This window comes from Chrysochloris asiatica, unplaced genomic scaffold, assembly GCF_000296735.1.
Source record: "Chrysochloris asiatica unplaced genomic scaffold, ChrAsi1.0 scaffold00137, whole genome shotgun sequence".
Lineage (NCBI taxonomy): Eukaryota > Metazoa > Chordata > Mammalia > Afrosoricida > Chrysochloridae > Chrysochloris > Chrysochloris asiatica.
In genome coordinates, this window is record NW_006408655.1 from 1,751,050 (window position 1) to 1,770,633 (window position 19,584).

A 19,584-nucleotide genomic window follows, 5' to 3' on the forward strand; every position below is an offset into this window, starting at 1 on the left:
GTACAGTAGAGGTGCGCAGGTAGATATTGAGAAGTTAATGGGAGAAAGACTGTCCACTATTTTTGTCTCTGAAGGTCAGTTAGGTGTCTGCATGTGTATAGCGCATTTCTCAAGCTGGTTGAGTCCTTTTATTTTGGGGTTTTACAGATTATATTATAAGGGTCCTGCACACAGAGCCTAGGTAGTGCAGCGGCCACGAATGGGGCCACGAACCACAAGGTCAGCAGTTTGAAACCACCAGTTGCTCCGCAGAAGACAAGGCACTCTGCTTCTGCAAAGACCCATAGCCCCGGAAACTCCGCGCAGGATCGCCTGGAGTTGGAAATGACTCTAAGAGGCACAGCGACCAAGGGTCTAGCTCAAATCAATCTTGGGCTGTATCTCTGCAGCTGACATCCTTAGTGGCCACCAAGTTTCGGCTCTCTGTACCGTGGGGGAACTGCAGGGTCAGGGCTGTTTTTTGGGGTGCAAGTCCACTTGCCTGATGGCGTCCTGGCTGAGCGAAGAAGGAGCTCCAGGGAAGATGCGGGAGAAATGTGTAGCATCTCCAGCACCTCTTTATGCAAGTGTCTCTGCACCACTTTTAGGGCAGGTTCACTGAGCCAGAATGGCTGTAGCCCCACCCTCTAAACTCTGCCAGGGTGGGGTAGCCACAGAGGGAGTCCCTTCTCCCAATTCCTAAATCGCAGTGTTTTCCTTAATATCGTGATTTATTTTACTTGCCAGTGTGGGAAGATCCGGAGCTCTGGAGTTGTTCTGTGAGAGCTTCTTGTGTGAGATCTCTGTCCCTCTCTAGCACAGAGATTTCCCTACCTGACTTTCTCCACTGACGCCAACACCGTAAGTCCCCTGGAAACCACTTTTAATGATACTGGGGGAGGGTAATTAAGTTATAAGGTGAACCATGGAGACTGTAATGTGCTTGGTCAGCAAGCTACTACTCTAGCACTGGGGCACCAACTGCTCCAGTGAATGAAGCAACACCCTATGGCAGGCTTTCCAAATTGCTTAAGGAGCTTTTTCTCCTCCCCTTTCCTTTTTAAAGTGTAAATATGTGACACTTAACATCTGTTTCAGAAATGTCTGTGAGCCCAGAACACCCAGGTGTCTAAGTGCCAGGGCGCCAGACCCTCATCTTGACATTGAAGTCCCATTTTACAGAAGCTGCTGTACATAGCCCCAGCCCAAAGTCCCAACCCTGGTTCACCTCTCTCTGTTCCCACTATTCAGAGTGTCTAATCCCTGCATTTTGCCTGGTGTGATCCTATAGGGTACCAATGGGCAGTTATTCACCCCAGGCACCTCAGCCCTGGTTCCTACCCCCTTAATCAGCACTGCCCTCTCAGGACTGCCCTCTCTGGGCAGGTTCTCATAAGAGAGTTCCCTATATCTGGCTTAGCCAAGAAGGTGGTGGTAGCCAAGTGGGACCCACCAAGTGCTAACCTGAGGTGTCTGCAGTGGAAGCTGGCTAGGTTGCTCTTGGCACAACAGCCTCTGGGCCAAGGAACCAGGGAATGCTAGCTATGTCCTGTGGACACAGGTGTTTGCACAACTTCCAAATCACATAACATCCTGTTTCACAAATGTCTATGTGTATGAGTACGTTTACAAAGGGCTTCAAAAAGTTCAAGGAAAAATTGAGACCAAAGATAATGAGATTTTTCCATAAATATTTTGAAGACCCCTTGTATATACGTGTATACATTTATATTTACAATAAATATTTTATGAAACAATGTCTTTACAAAGTATAATGCAAAATGACCTATATAATGAAATGTGCCACTTAGAATGCTTACAAAAACCCATTAAATTGATTGCATAATCCACTTTGGGTCACGATCTGCATACAGTTTGGAGAACATTGCTTGATACTGTTATAGCATGACTAACAGCCCCCATTTAAACTAAGTATCTGCTAAGTCCTTTCAGCCCTGTCTCACCCTGCCCCTTCAGCCCCACCTCACCATATGGAAAAATAATAAATAAACTTCTTAAAAAAACATGAAAGTCAGAATGACCCAAGGACACCTGAACAAACAGGGTAAAACGTACCCTATCCATACAAACAAGATAAGAGTTTACTGGTGGATTTACACTTATAGAATAAGGGTCTGCTGGGATTTTCCACCCCAGGTAACGAGACAAGTCTGTTTGTTTTAACCACTCTGTGTTTTTGTATAAAACCCTTTTCCCCTCCTCACTTCAGGGTCAGAGTGATTTGGGCTTTAGCTGACACTGGCCACCAGCAATAAACTGCTCTTTAAGATTTTTGAGTTGTGTTCTTTCTAACTTGCGCTGCTACAACAATACTATTACCAGTATTACATTTCTAAAATACACATCTCATCATGACTAATAAAAATAATTTGACTCCTATATTCTAAGCAAAAAAGGAACCATTCCTTAGTAAAAACACCTTTATGCTTCATAGCTTGCCTTTCTCAACTTTTTCAGCTTCATCTTTCACCAACCTCTTTCAAAGCCTACTCAGTAGCCAAACCTAACACTTTTCTCATGAATGGCCAAACTTTTTCATGCCTCCACTTTAGCGTGCCCTTGTCCACCTTACCTCTTTATTAGTCTAATTCCTTTTTACATTCAAGGTTAAAGCGGAACTACATCTGCTTGGAAAAATCTCTATCAATTTCCTTGCACTCAGTCCTTATTCTTGTATGCTCCAATGCCATTTAATTTTTACTTATACTTGGCACTTTGAAACAGTGCTTGTAACTAAGAGAAGTTTAAGAATGCAGGATACAGAAGAAAAGTACAAAAAAATATTTAAAAGAAGATACTGGTTGGGAAGTGTAGAGAAAGAGTTAACATAACAGGCCTGGGATTTCAATTCTTAGAAAGGCCTGTGTACATGGTTGGTCCTCAGCTGATTTCTGGAAACTGATAAATAGTTCCCAAAATGGTAACAGAACTCTCACTAAATAACAGGAATGGCTCACTGCCTAAAATGTTTGTACCAACAATATGGTTTATGTTAGACACCTACTTTTCTTCTGGGAGTTTGGAATTTTGGTACATGCTATTAAGACTGTATCTACATGACCAATCCCCAATAAAAACTGAGTCTTTAATGAGTCTGCTTGATGGGCAATTACTTCACACTGCCACAATCCATTGCTGAAGAAATTAAGTAGGTCTCATGGGTGTGGCACCGCAGGTTAATGTGCTACACTGCTAGGTCAGTTTGAGCTGCAAGGTCGGCAGTTCAAGTTCAACAGTCGCTCCTCAGAAAACCTATACTGGGTCACTGTGAGTCAGAACTGACTCAACAGCACTTAACAACAATGTGACTCCATGGAGTCCTGGTGTGGTGCTGTAGGATAAGCACTGGACTGCTAACCATTAAGGTCAGTGGCTGAAACCTTCCAGCTGCTCCTTGGAAACCCTATGCAGGATTACTGAGTTGGAATGGCACTTAGGAAAAACATGTGACTCCACTGGGAGAGGCTTCTGGGAAGCTGACGCCTGGTTTCCTCCAGACTTTGCCAAATGAGACTTTTGCTTTGCTACTTTTGTTTTTGTATCATATCAATGTAGTGGCTTTGCATGAGGTGCATTGGCCAGAAATGTTATGGGGTTATGGTGGTTCAAAAGTAGAATTATTGCCTTCCATGAGAGACCCTAGCTCAATTTCTGGCCAATGCACCTCATGCAAAGCCACTTCTCATCTGTCAGTAGAGGCATGCATATTACACTACAATGCCGAACAGGTTTCGGTCAAGCCTCCAGATTTAAATAGACTAAGAAGAAAGACCTGGCAATCTGCTTCCCAAAATCAGCCAATGAAAATCTTATCTGATCCACATCCCAATCACAGGGATGATACAGCTACCAACAACAACCTACCAACGTAATAAATCGTAGCCAGGAATATGACTATATGCTGAATCCTATGAGTACATTCTAGCAAACCATGAAACCTGAGCGTGGTCTTGGAGAGTCCCTAAACAGGGAATGGAGTATCTGTACAGGAAATCTAACATACAAAGTACTGCTATCCTTATCACAGAAAACATAGAAAATGTAACTGAAACAGTATTCAAAGTAATAATGGAAGAAATAATTCCTATGACTTGTATCTAGTGACTACAAAGTTTTATTGTTTTTCTATAAAAACAGAGAGAAAATAATCAAAACCAAGCTATAGCCTGGCCAAGTTTCTAAAGTTAAAAAGAATTCCTTAGCTCTCTAAGCAGAACTGAAGATAAAAATTAATTCCTACTACTCAGAGATTCCATATTTGTGAATTTGCCTATTTGCTAAAATATATTTGAAACTTCAAACCAATACTTATGAAGCTTTTACGGACATTTGTGGATATAATACAAAACCAAAACAATTTGTTGTTGCTGTTCAGTGCGTTAGTTGTTTCCAACTCATAGCAACCCTGTACAGAATTTCCGAGGAACAGCCAGTGGGTCTGAACCACAGACCTTGTGGTTTGCAGTCCAGTAAACACAAAAAATTAAAGCTGTTTGCCATCAAGTTGATTCCAACTCATGGTAACCCCATATGTTACAAAGTAGAACTACTCCACAGGGTTTTCTTGGCTATAAATCTTATTAGAAAACACTGCCAGGTCATTCTTCTGCAACATCACTGGGCAAATTTAAACAGCCTACCTTTACTAATCATCAAGTATAAACTATTTGTACCACCTGGAGGCTTATTTCTTCCTTGTTGAAAAACAAAACAAAACGGGAAAACACTTTCCCCTTCCCTTTTCTTAAGAGTATTTACTTTGGCAAATGTGTAAATTCTTTCTCCACATCTATGAAATGTATGTAAATCCTTTTAAAGGCAAAGTAAGTCTGTCAATTTTATGACCCAGGAATTTTTCCTCAAAGACCTAGAGCAAATTCTTTGAAATATAATCAAAGAAAATAGCACCGTATCTCCCAGATTTTGAGGATAGAAACCTAACTTCAGCTGGCACTTGATTCCAGTTGCAAGGCTACTTCTACCATAAAGACTTGAGTCCTGGTGTGGTGCTATGGGCTAATATGTCAGAATGCAAACTCATTTGAACTGCAAGGTCGGTGGTTCACATTCACCAGGTGCTCCTTGAAAACCCCATACAGGGTTGCTATGGGTCAGAATTGACTCGACAGCACTTAACAACAATTCTTCCCCCCACCCCCTTTGGATAAAGGTAATTACCAACAGTGGCTATCACAATTACCCAGGTGAATTAAGGAGTCCTGCTATGGCACTATAGGCTAAATAAACACTGGACTGCAAGGCCAGTTTGAACCAGAAGTCCGCTCCTTGGAAACCCTATACACAGGGTCGCTATGATTCAGAACCAACTCGATGACACCTAACAACAAAAAAGCCAAAAAGTGCTATCAACTCTCTTACTTGAAAACTAGTTACTATGTATCTTGAGTACAGTATGAAATTATTCATGTTTGGCTACATAAGAGAATAAAATTCCTTTCTGTCTTTGCAATCTCTTCAGCAGATTTCCCATAAAGCACATAAGTTTCACAGTGTAATGGTTACCAATAAAATGGTTTTTCTTTCTCTTCTACTTTGTGGAAAGATTTTCTGAATTGTCAGTAGATTTCAGTTTCATTTCCCTAACAATGTGCACAATAACAAAAATTTTGAGCTACCAGAAAAGCACATTTCCAGCCAAAGACTGCCTTGTTTCAACTTTCATACTATAAATACGTGTACTTTCTGAAATCTACTTAGTGTCACGTTTTTGTCACTTTTGTGTTTTTGTTAATGTTGTTGTTTTACATGGTCCCCAAGTGAAGTGCTGTCTACTGTTTCTAAGCACACGTGTGTTAGATAAGCTTCCTTCATATTTGGCCTGAGTTGCAGTGCTGTTGGTTATAAGTTCAATACTAGTGAATCAACAAGATATAACAAGGTGTCTTTAACATGAATACTTTTGAAACAGGTTACATACTGACTAACTGATAAAATGTTATTAACAAGGGACTTAATCCTGTAGTTCCTCTACAGTAATGGGTCAGTGTTCACTAATTCAGTGTTAGCTGCAATTTTACAAAACATTAGTATTATGAATTATGAGAATACACTATATTTAGAGGTGGATTTTTTGTTGTTTTGCCTAAGAATTCTCCATAACAAAATTTGAAGTGAATGGCTGCAAAGTGCTCAAAGACATATGTGACCAGAACCTATTATACTTAGCCAAATTATTTATATATAAAGGCAACAGGCAGATACTCTCAAGCAAGAAATCGAACACGACACATACAAGATGTACTTTGGGGTAGGGCAGGCTGCTGTGACCCTGCTAAGTGACTGCTTGTTATTGTTGTTAAGTGCTGTCACGTCAGTTCCAACTCACAGCAACCTTGAATAGGGTTTCAAAGGAATGGTTGGTGGTTTTAAACAGCCAACCTTCCAGTTAGCATTCAAGTACTTACTCCATAGCGCCACACTCCTCATGGAGATTAATCAAGATAAAGAATTCAGAAACAACCTGTGCCATAAAGGATTACAAATAAGCACTGACTCCCTCTGAATTATGCTTTAAAATGTTAATGTTTATTAAATCCTTACAATAGTTTAAAATTAACACAGCAAATAAAAACTGGCTGGTGAAAATGATGGAGGAAATTTCAGTGTGCAAATAGCCTCGTTTGTATAGTGCAAAGTCAACAGATGCTGAGCGCGATGATGAGGTTACAAAAACTTGTCAATTTAATAAGCCAGGTGTGTTTCAGACATTAATGAATTGTTCCTTTTAGGAATTAATAATATGTATGTTGACCTACAAGGAGCCTGGGTAATGCAGTGAGTTACAAGCTGGACTGCTAAGCACAAAACAGTTCAAATCCACCAGCTATTCCTCAGGAAATAGATGGTTTTCTGCTTCCATAAAAATCTACACCGCCACGTTGATCAACAATTTTAAATGATTTTTTTTTTATATATATACTTTTCCTGCAGTAACCTACCATTTGTGTTTTTGTCATTTGCTAATAAGGCGCCCTGGTGGTGCAATGTTTAAGCACTCAGCTACTAATTGAAAGGTTAATGGTTTGAAACTAACAGCAGTTTCATGGTGGAAAGACCTGAAGATCTGTTGCTGTAAAGATAACAGCCTGGAAAACCCTGTGGGATAGTTATGCTCATCACATGGGTTTGCTATCATTCAAAATAGACCCAATGGCACCGAACAACAGCAAATTTTAAATGAATAGTCTAAATAATCATAACAAAGACTAGGGAAAAGAGATTATTAATATAAAAGTAAGTAAAAAATAATTAAAAGTTATTATCATTTAAATACTTGTAAAATAATTAAAATGGCCAGTACTGATTTGGCAAGAATGGAAAAATAAGAATCTCCCATACATTGTTGGGAACATTTACTATGAAATTTTCTTTAGAAAGCAATCTGACAATATACCTCAAACTAAAAAGAATGATCTTTGTACCAGCAATTTCATGTCTTAGCAATTTATATTACAGATATGATTTCTCCAGTGCACTAAGAAATACTAAGACTACTGACTGAATTATTTCTGGTAATAATGACAAAGTGAAGAAAAGAAATGTTTATTAATCCTGTGGTGGTGGTGGTGATGTGCCATGGAGTCAGTTCCAACTCATAGCGACCCTGTACAGGGTTTCCGAGGCTGCAAATCTTTACGGGAGCAGAAAGCCTCATCTTTCTCCCATGGAAAAGCTGGTAGTTTCGAACTGCTGACCTTGTGGTTCACAGCCCAATTCGTAACCACTATGCTATCAGAGCTCCTTACATGACTAAAAAATATAATTGAGGTCAATGACAGAAAATATAATTGTTACTAGAAAGAATGAAATGTTATTAGAAAGAATGAAATAGCACCAAATATGAGTATAATTATTGAAAATCTTGGAAAGAGGGCCACAATATTTTCTTAATTAAAAGGAAAGCAAAATTCCCAATTACACATAGTATGATCTAAATATATTCTAAACTTGTACCCATGAATGCACACATGCATTCAGGAAAGCAAGTATAAACACTGACACTGTCTAGAAAAATTCACACTCAATGTTAACAGGCATAGGAAGTGGGATGAGAGATGTAATAGAAGATTCCCAAAACCACACTGTCATAGACTAAATTATATCCTCCCAAAATCTTCATGCTCACCAGCTGCTCCTCTGAAACCTTATATAGGATCACTATAGGTTGGAATCGACTTAACAGCACTTAACAACAACAACAAAAAAATCTAACTTGGCAAGACCATGATCATCAGTGGTTTGGCAGTTATGTGATGATCCCCATGATATGCTCCGATATAATAAACCAATATGTGATATGCAACACTTTTTATCTTACAAGAGATAAAAGAAGAGAGATGTATGCAGAGGGAGAGGGACTCACTACCACCAAGAAAGAAGATCCAGAAGGGAACTCTGCTGTTTGGACTTGGGGTTCCTGCCCTACAAAGCTCCTAGATCCAGGAAATACTGAGCCCATTGACACATGGAGCTCTTAAAGTAACGATGGGCCTATAGATGCTAAAAGGAAACAAGGACCTTTCTCCCAGAGACGGTATTCTGAATTCGGAGACTGCTACACTAAGAGAATGAATTTTTGTTTGTTAAAACCATCCACAGTACTAGATCACTAAGACACAAACCTCTGTCAAGCTGATTCTGACTCACAGTGATCCTACAGGACAGAGAAGAACTGCTCCTTAGAGTTTCTGAGAGTATTCTTTACAGGATTAGTCAACCTCATCTTTCTCCCCTGGAGCACTGGTAGATTTGAACTGCCCACTTTGCAGTTGGTTGCCCACTGACTGTACTACCAAGCTCCTTTATATTTATATACAATTCTAATTTTTTTTTTTTTTACAAGCTTGTCTAACTTTTAGAAACAGGAAAAAGTCCTGGCCAAACTCTTAACTTTTAAACAATTATTAATTAAAACTAAAGGATATTTAAAAGAATGAGAAATTACCAAATTTTGTACTTAACATGCCAATGATGTCCTCACAAGGAATATGACATCAGAAGACCTATAATTGTGATATACTATAGTAACTGACAGGAGTCCTGGTGTGGCACTGTGGGTTAATGCGTCAGACTTAATGCAAAGTCGTGTGACTGCAAAGTCAGCAGTTCAAGTTCACCAGCTGCTCCTTGGAAACCCTATACAGGGTTGCTATGGGTCGGAATCGACTCGACGGCACTTAACAACAACACTGTAACGGATGGGGTCAAAATAAAACAGAAGATGATAGAAATGAGAAGAACAGTAGTTTTCTGATCAGGGAGAAGGCAGTATAACAGAATTGTCTGAGGTTCTCTATCTTAATCAGGGTGGATGGAACATGGAAATGTTCTGTATCTTCATAGGGGTGGATCCTGTCTTCGTTGTTAAATACATTCAGCAAAACTCAGCAAACTTAATACTCAAAATCTATTTATGTGTATACTTCACCTAAAAACTAAATAAGTAGCTTATAAAATCAATTTTTTAGTTTCATACATAGTATTTATAGTGGCAGTCTGCCATCGAGTCGGTTCCAACTCATAGTGGCCCTGTATAGGGTTTCCGAAGCTGTATATCTTTACAGGAGCAGAAAGCCTCATCTTTGTCCTGAGGAATGACTTGTAGATTATAACTACTGTCCTTCAGGTTAGCAGGCCTGCTCATAATGTACTACGCTACCTGGGTTCCTTACCTAATGTTTATAGCTAATAACAAAACAGAAATGTTACAAGTAAAAATTGTCTTAACTCAGTCCTTTTCTCAAACCATCCTGTTACAGAGTTCAGTATATTATACCTTTTACACACTTCCTTAAAAGAACCATTCTGTTAACAGTTGAGTATATGATACCTTTCACACACTTCCTTCTAGTAAAAGAAAAATAACTATCTATACGTGTGTTGTTGTTGTTACCTGTTGTTGAGTCAGTGCCTAACTGCTGATCCCTGCACAATGGAGCAACGGTGCTGCCTGGTCTTGTACCATCGCAATGATTCGTTGTGGAATGGACTGCTAAGAACTACAGAGTTTTCATTGGACCATACTGTTGCTACATGGAGGGGCATTACAATCTACTGAAATGAAACCAAGTATATGATTTGTTGAATGTAAAACTGAGGATTTGCTATGTAAACCTTCACTCAATTCACAATAAAAAGATTTAAAAAAAGATATTCCGGCCCATGTCTAGTTCTGATTTAATAATATTGTTCATCATATATAATGAACCTGTGCATGCCTACAAGTTGCTAACAAGACAGAAACTACCCCAAGCAGTAGAAAACTTTATAAAGTGTCACCAACCAGTAAAAAAGATCCTTGTAACAGACAAATTTTTAAGACACAATTTGAAAATGAAATAATTACAAACCGAGGTCCAATAACAGGAATGAGTAGGATTTCCGGAAGGTCTGGATGCTGAAGAATAGGAACACTCAATCCTTCAAACTGCTGTTAAAAATAAACATGTAAGGCAAAAAAAAAAAAATCAATATATCTGAAAAAGTTCAATTTATGGCGCTTTTCAGTATCAATATCAACCACAGCATGAAATTTGGTTTGGGACACTTTCACTTTATTCTATGGGATTATATATGAATAGGAATAAAAGAAAACCTCCAAACAACGTTTTCTCTATAATTTGATTCTGAAATATTCTGACTTCTTTATAAAGTTCAACTTTGCTTACTGCTTGCCTTTATAAACACAATGTTTATCTTAAGAAAAGTTTCAGCATAGGACCACTGTAACTCTGAAGGTTATGAAATGCATAACTAAATACTATTTAATACACAGCACCAACACCGCATGTCCTACCAGTAGATGCTTTCAGCAGAGGTTCAGTATTTTCAAATTGCTTAGCTGTCATACTGGAAACAGGAGTAAGGTCAGTGGTGGGCTAGAGCCAGCTCATAAAAGCCAACTGTGTGTATTTTTTCCTAAATCCATAAGTACAGTGAAACCTTAATTCCAGCCATAGTGGAAGTATTTATATAACAGAAATTGGCAAATATTACAAATCAGGACTACTCTCCCCTCACCTGAAAAAAAATGGGTTGCTAAATATGTAGCAGCATACGAACAGCGCAGACAAAAGATGACTGGGCATTGCACACAGATAACCATTCCTAGGTGGTACAAATAAAGATACTTCTTGGCACTGTAAGATATGTGCTGCGTTACAAGCTCAAGGTTGGGAGTTCAAACCCACCAACCACTCCATGGGAGAAAGATGAAGTTCTGCTCCCTTTAAGACTCAGACTTGGAAACTCTATCTGGGGTTTGCATGAGTTGGAATCAACTCACCAGCAGAGGGTCAGTGGTACAAAAGGTTTGTACTTGATTACTAACCTATAGATTGGTGATTCATATCCAGCCAGCAGAGTCACAGAAAAAAAAAGGCTTAGCAAGCTGCCTTCATAAAGATTGTAGCCCCAAAAGCCCTATGGACTCTGTTCTGCCCTGTAAAGCACAGGGTCACACGAGTCATCAGCAGCAGGTATGTACGTATGCACAAGCATACACCCACAGTGCACTGGATGGAAGGGACTATGTACCTTTCAGAGAGCCACACGAAGATATTAGAGAAAAAGTCTCTGCCATATATGCCAGGGATTATTAACTCATTAAATTTTTTTAAAGTTTCTATTGTGAATTGAGTGATAGTTTACATGGGAGGACATCGGTTTTACACTCATTGTTTCATTACAATGATTACAATCTCCTCCGTGCATCATCATTCAACAGTATTTGCTTCTATTCCCTCTGGGATTTGGGTTTTTTTTTTGGGGGGGAGGGATATGTACAAAAACACTCAGGAATATACAGTCATTTGAACAACCACGGGGCACATTCTGCAAGCCTGCCTCCTAGCTCTCAGCACACAGCCTTTTCAACTCATTAATTTTTGTAGTTTACATGATCTTCTCATAATGTGATCTTCTATCAACAATTTGAAATCTATAGACCTATTCCTAAGAAGACAGTGGTAAAACACTCCATAAACATACTCAGATTAGATAAAAAGAAATAAATGAATCAATACCAATGATAACTTTCTGCATATCATACGTAGAATAAACTAATATCACAGGCTGTGATATATAAATGGTAGCCTTAAAGCAACAACATTTGCCCCTGGCCCTTAATTTAAAGACAAATTAGGTAGAAACAGGTCTGCTATATCAACCACAGCTACTTAATATAAAAGATTTAATACTTATATGCATTTTATGAAGTACATAAATTGTACAGACATTGGTTTTCCTCCACCTTTCCTTTCTTTAGAGGCAAATCTCAGTGAGAACTCAGAATGAAAAATTTAATGAAAGCAAAAAAGTAAAGACAAGTTAAACAAAATAAACCAAATAAAAATTTTCTATTTGAAACTCATAAAAGGCTATTTTATAATACTATTCCATACACACAAGAGCAATGCTATACCAAAACTTCTGGGTGAACAAAAAATGCTTTGTATTGTTTCATTTCAAAAATATATTCTCATCTCCTGAGTAAATGGTACTGGATAACCAAATACTTAGATGCAAAAGAATGAAGTTGGACCCTAACTCATATCATATGCAAAAATTAACCAGTCTAACGATAAGAACTAAAATGATGAGACTCCTAGAAAAAAACATTAAGGGTAAATCTTCAGAACCTTGTATTTGGCAAAGGATTCCTAGATATGGTACCAAAAACATTAGCAGCAAAAGAAAAAATAGATAAAACTGGAATTCATCAAAATAAGTGATAAAAAACCTTTTGTGCATTAAAGGACGTATCAACAATGTGAAAGACAATCTAAAGAATGGGAGACCGCATAAGCTACCATTTCACCTCCTCTTTGTTGTTAAATGCCATCGAGTCAGTTCCGACTCACAGCAACCCCATATAAGGTTTCCAAGGAGCAGTTGGTGAGTTTGAACCATTGACCTAGCAGTTCAAACCAACCTTGTAGTTTAGAGCTTATCCTACAGCGCCACACCAGGACTCCCTCTAGGATAGGTTAAAAAAAGAAAGAAAGAAAGAAAAACATGGTGCAAGAATGTCAGGAGACTGGAACCCTTATTGATTGTTGGCGGGAATACAACATGCTACAGCCACTGTCGATGGCAATATGCAGTTCCTCAAAACCCTAAAAATAGAACTACCATCTGGCCCAGCAATTCTACTCCTACATATATTCCCAAAAGACTCGTAAGTAGAGGTTCAATAAGAGACTTGTAGTGTAAAAAGACCCAGGTGACACAGTGGGTTAAGCTGCTAACCATACAGTCAGGGGCTCAAGCCCACCTAGAAGAAAGATGAGACTCTTTGCTCATATAAATATTTACAGCCTTGGAAACCCAAAGGAGCAATTCTACTCTCTCCTACAGGGTTTCTAAGAGTCAGAATGGACTTGATGGCAATGGGAATAAGGAGTGAGGGGGGATAATACACCTACAAGACCTGAAAGACTTGAAAAGTTGAATCAAATCGGTATTTGTGCACAAAGTACTTAATACAGCATTACTCACAATAGCCAAGAGATGAAACTTCCAGCAACAGACAAATGAATAAACAAAATGCAGTATACACATGCAATGGAATTACCATTTAGCTATAAAAAGGAATGAAAATCTAATATACACTGTGACAAGGTTAAACATTGAAAACATGCTACATGAAATAAGTCAGAAAAGGACAAATACTGCATAATTACACTTATGTAATATCCAAAACAGGAAAATGCATAAAGACAGAAAGCAAATTACTGGTTACCATGAACTGGGGTAGAAAGGGCAGGAAGTAAATGCTTAACGTGTACACTGCTTCCATTTGGGGTGATGAATGAGTTTTAGAAAAAAATAGTGGTGATGACTGCATGTTGTCTGGTAGCACAGTGGTTGGTTATGAACTGGGCTGCTAAACTCGAGGTCAGCCATTCAAAACTACCAGTCATTACACAGGAGAAAGATGAGGCTTTCTGCTTCCATAAAGATTTACAGCCACGGAAACCCTATGCAGGGTCGCTATGATTCGTAACTAACTCCATGACACACTACCCCCACCACTTAATTATATACATAAATGTAGTGACAAATTTTATGTGATATATATTTTACCACAGTGGTGTTGTTAGGTGCCCTCAAGTTGGTTCTGACTCATATCAACCCTATGTACAACAGAATGAAACATTGTCCTGTCCTGCACTATGCTCACAATAAAACTTTAAATGGATATTTATAATGATGGTCCTGAATACTGTAAGATATTTTGATGGTGGTGGTGATGTGCCATGGAGTTGGATTCCGACTCATAGCAACTCTGCATAGAGTTTCGTAGGCTGTAAATCTTTACAGAAGCAGAAATCCTCATCTTTCTCCTGCAGAGCAGCTGGTAGTTTCAAACTGCTGACCTTGAGGTAAGCAGCCCAACTCGTAACCACTATGCTACAAGAGTTCCTTGTAAGATATTCTATGGAATAACAAAACTGAGTACAATGAATTATACCTACCTTCATTAAAAATCACAAGGATCATACAGATCCTAAGCCCTGTACCTATGGAAGTAGTCCCTGGGTGGTACAAACAGTTAAGCACTCAACTACTACAGCAATTAGAACCTTTGTAGCACTGCGAATTAATGCGCTGAACTGCAAAGTCAGTTTGAAACCAAAGATCAGCGGTTCAAGCTCACCAGCTCTCCTCGGAAACCCTATACAGGATCACTATGAGTTGGTACTTAACAACACCAAAGGTGCCTTGTTCAAGAGACACCTGGCATAAAATCTCCACTGAGGGGTTTCCATCCTGTCTAGATAGGACTGGTGAAAGGAGATCGGGATAAGACTCTTGTGGTTCAATAGTGAGTAATTGTTATCAGGACTGATTTTGAATGTTGCAAATGTAAAGGTAGACATTTTGTATCAAAAGGAGGGCCATAGTTGATCTTGCAGTCCAGGAGCAGAGGACCCTGGGACCATCAGGGGAGAAGACTGGAGTGCAGGACCTTATGCAGAGAAGCAGTGATGCCAGAGACAGAGGCATCGAGGATGAGAGGGAGAGATGGAGCGGCTGGGGACTCTAGGATCAAGGAGGGAGAGGGGCTGTGTGCTGACAGCCAGGGGGCTGATATGCAGGATATACTCTTTGGTTATTTGAATGGTTATCTATTCCTGAGTGCTTTGGTGTACATGCAAAAAAAAAAAATTTTTTTTTTTTAAACAGAGGGATTGGAAGCAAATGCTGTTGAATGAAGATGCACAGAGGGGATTATAATCATTGAAATGAAACAAAATATGATAGAATGAATGTAAAGCTGATGCTCTCCCATGTAAACTATCACTCAATTCACAATAAAAGCTTATGAGAGAAAAACAAAAACAAAAAAGCAGATAATCCTACTCTCACTCATATGTGGCAGTCTAATAACTAAGATGCCATTTCAGGGCTTCCCCACCCCCCACCCCCCCAAAAAAGAGAGCTACCTGGTAATCTACTTCCAAAAGGTGACAACCGCCAAAACCTTTATGTAACAGTTGAACTCTACACACAGGGGCTAGGCAAGAGGCAGAATCTACTCAATGAAAACAACATATTATAAAGCAAGCACTTGACCTGAAGCTCGGTCTGAACACAGGGCTCGTGGTTCAAACTCACTAGTCACTCCTCTGGAACTCAATACAGGGTCTCTATGAGCAGGAACAGACTTGAAAGCACAACAGTGCATGTAATCCCACTTGGGACTCACTGCTGTTGTGAAGTGCCTTCAAGTCAGTTCCGACCCATAGTGACCCCTGTATAGAGTTTCAGAGGAGCAGCTGGTGAGCCTGAACTGCTTATCTTGCAGTTCAAACCAACTTTGCAGCCCAGTGTGTTAACCCACAGCGACACACCAGGATTCCCATTTGGGACTGTCATCATTAAGTGCAGTCCAGTGCTGATCCATATTAGAAGCAGAAAAAGGAAGCACAAATAGGGAGAGATTGATGCCATAAGGCAATGACCTAGGAATCCAGGAAAAAAAGTGAAAGAGACAAGGAATTTACCAAGAGCAAACAAAAAGAGGCTTCAGTTTGAGTCAGTGCTCTGAATATCAATTTCTAGGGTAAGATAAACACCTGATTGCTAACCACAAGGTTGGCAGTTAAAACCTACCAGCTGCTCCTCAGAAACCCTGTATAGGGTCCTTGTGAGCTGGAACTGACTCAAAGGTACTTTCCAACAACAAACAGTGAGAAAGCAAATTTCTGTTCTCTAAAGCCATCCATTTGTGGTATTTCTGTTACAGTAACACTAAGAAACTACACAAATGCAATTATGTACGTGACATAAAAATTATGTACAAACCTTCTGAAGTTCATCAAGTAACAGATTTTTCACATGTTGTACTGAAGCTAAATGTGTATTCACTCTGACAGTTGTGAAGGATGGAGGATGTGACAGGCGATTTAACAGAGTTTCAAACTTTCTTTCAGCTTCTTGTTTACCTGAAGAAGTTACAACCTGAAAAGAGCAAGTTTATGTTTGAATTTTACGGTATGAATTAAAGCTAGCAAACAAATATGTTTACATATTTGTTCCATCTAAGGAAACATCTTTCAGCATTTGTTCAGCTCCATTTCTGTTTACTATATTGTCACTAAGGGAATACTTGCATTAAATTGCCTTAACAAAACGCCTAACATAAGAAGCTTAGAAAAGCAAAGTCTTAACTTCAAAACATTATCACTATTTTCAACAGACTCATATTAATACCACCTACACTTGTTTAGGAGTCCCAGTGTGGTTCTGTGAGTTAATACGTTGGGCAAAGTAAGCAGTTCAAGCTCACCAGTTGATCCTCAGAAGCCCTATACAGAGTTGCTATGAGTCAGAACTGACTTGATGGCATTTAACATTAACCAACACTTAGCACACATTTATGTACATTCAGGATTTTATTCTATTTCTTGTATTCCATTACGACTGTTTCATCATTTTAGCATAACAATTTATCATTCTGTTAAGCACCAAAGTCTGGAGAGTAAATAACACTGATCCTTGCCTCCAGAGATTCCCCCAGATATAGGTAGTCCAAAAATATGGGTAGCAAAAATACCTGTAAAAAATGTAGATATAAAAGACTCATGCAACTAAGTTCCCTCATAATTAACTTTTCAAGAGACACATATTTCCACTGTTCTTGTCATCTCTCACTATTTGCTCCCTGGCAGAATCTTCTTGGCAGACTACAAATCCACATCTTAGTTTGATTTTATTAAAGTATTGAAAATTCCTTTACCTTTGAAAACTTTTACAAAAGAGATGAGTTCTCTTTTCGCAAATTATACAACTGGCAGGGGTAGTATCAAAAAAAGATATAAGGATCTTCTTTTATAAATTCATGTTCAACCTTTTAAAATTGCTGAGCATCCTATTGCTCTTATTGTTGTTATTAAGAGCCATCAAGTAGGTTCAGATTCATAGCAACCTGTAAAGGGTTTCCGAGGAGTGGCTGGTGAGCTTGAACCTCTGACCTTGCTGTTCAAACCGACTTTGGAGTCCAGCACATTAACCTACAGCGCCACACCAGGACTCCACTGCTCTCACTATGCTCCTACTTTTTTAAGCCTCTTAAAACAAAGAGATAAACATTTCCTTTTTTCCACTTGGGTCTTTCAGATAAATTTAAACTTTACCATGCACACTTTGCAAATAAAACGTAGAAATCAGGCCTAAAAGTCATCGCTTCAGTAACATCTCAAAAATAAATGTTTAAGTAGTTTTATTTTTAATAAACTTTTTCAAAAGTTTGCCTAAAGGCAGTGTGCTAAAATGGACAGAACACAAGGTTGCAATGGAAGAGAATCAACATTCAGTGACAATTTCAGTATATACTGGGCACTGCCAATAGCAAACAGACTAAACATTGTTAAGGATTTACTTGTAGCGCTATAGGATCAGCACTGGACTGTGGACCGCAAGGTCGGCATTTAAACCCACCAGATGGTCCTCGGAAATCCTATACAGGGTCACCATGAATCAGAATCTGGTTGACGGCACATAACTGGAACCACACCAGTGATTTCACTTATGTGTGAAATATACAAGGTTATTGTCAACCATTCTCATTTTCACAGGAGAGGAAACAAGGGTTAGTAACAAACCCTGTACAGGGTTTCCGAGGCTGAAAATCTTTATGGGAGCAGGAAGCCTCATCTTTCTCCTGCGGAACAGCTGGTAGTTTCGAACTGCTGACCTTGAGGTTCACAGCCCGATTCATAACCACTACACACCAGAGCTCCTACAAGATGTAGAGAGCTGCAAATCACCCAGCCCAACTGCCAGCATTTAAGAGGCACGCCTGGTATGGCCTTGTAGGATAAGCATTGGACTGGTAACCAAAGGTCAGCAGTTCAAACCCACAAGCTGCTTCTCAGAAACCCTACGCTGTTGTTATGTGCCATCCAGTAGGCTCTGACTGTAGCAACCCTATACAGGATTTCCCAGGAGTAGCTGGTGGGTTAGAATCACTGAACTTTCAGTTAGAAGTTCAGTGCTTATCCTACAGTGCCATATAGGGTCCTTGTGAGTCTGAACCGACTTAACAGCAACAATAAATGATTGTATCCCTTCCTTCCACTTGCGTGTCAGAACAAGTTCCCTAAAAGTAAATATGCATTTTCTTTACTGAACTTGAGTTTTTCAAGACAGGGGCCTCTTCTTTGCAGCCCTTCAGTGCAGTATTTTCCTTGTTTTTTGTTCCTGAATGTTAAAAGTTATACCTCATTCACCTTTTATCTCAGAATGCATCGATCAAATATCTCTTTAAAGATAATATGAGTTTCTGGTTGGTGCAAATGCTTAAGCGATGGACCACTAATCTAAAAGGTAGGTAGTTCAAACCCATCCAGAGGTACCTCGGAATTGAGTTCAAGCTACCATTAAAAATTCACTGCCTTGTGTAAATATCAACTCTGTAAATATAGAACCCAAAAGATATCAGATTCCCAAGCAATGAAGATAATGGTTATTTCTTACATTCTAACAGGCAAAATACAAGTCCTGGTGTGGCGCTGTGGGTTAATGCGCCACACTGCAAAGCCGTTTGAACTGCAAGGTCGGTTGTTCAAGCTCACCAGCCACGCCTCGGAAACCCTATTCAGGGTCGCTATGGGTCAGAATCGACTGGACGGCACTTGACAAAAACAATTCCGAGAAGGTAAATATTCGCATTTTTGCGAATCATCGTCTAACATCTTTATTATCTGACCTACCTCCTTATTCATAAAGCCCTCTTTGAGATAGTCTTCGACCTCAGGCCTCAGAGATATTTTTGGGAAAACAGACATGCTTCCTATTGTTTCTGCCAAGACAAATGCTGGAAGGCGGTGGTGGGTGGGCTTTGTCTTCCCAAACTAGAGCGAGCAGTGGCTTGACAAATGAACAGCCAACCACAAAGTGTCAGGCCAACTAGAAGGTCCAGTAAAACATGCCGATACCGCGGAGTTTAATTTGGGAATGCGAAGTCATCACATCCACGCTTTCTAGAGCTTGGCGCGTTTACAAGCCGCTACCTCGCCTCCACCACCACACTCATCCTTCGTCCTTCTTCAGCCC

The 19,584-nt window shown here is 39.4% G+C and overlaps 1 protein-coding gene across 1 annotated transcript in view; it reads right to left on the minus strand.

The window, feature by feature from the left end:
- NSUN6 (NOP2/Sun domain family, member 6) overlaps nucleotides 1-19,316 on the minus strand; it is a 111,692-nt gene extending 92,376 nt beyond the window's left edge. Inside the window, exons 1-3 of the mRNA XM_006869888.1 lie at nucleotides 19,242-19,316; nucleotides 16,333-16,488; nucleotides 10,371-10,450 (exon numbers count right to left, since the gene is read on the minus strand). Coding sequence (XP_006869950.1) covers nucleotides 10,371-10,450; nucleotides 16,333-16,488; nucleotides 19,242-19,316 — 311 coding nt within the window. The remainder of the gene's footprint in view (nucleotides 1-10,370; nucleotides 10,451-16,332; nucleotides 16,489-19,241) is intronic.
- Nucleotides 19,317-19,584: the final 268 nt, after the last annotated feature.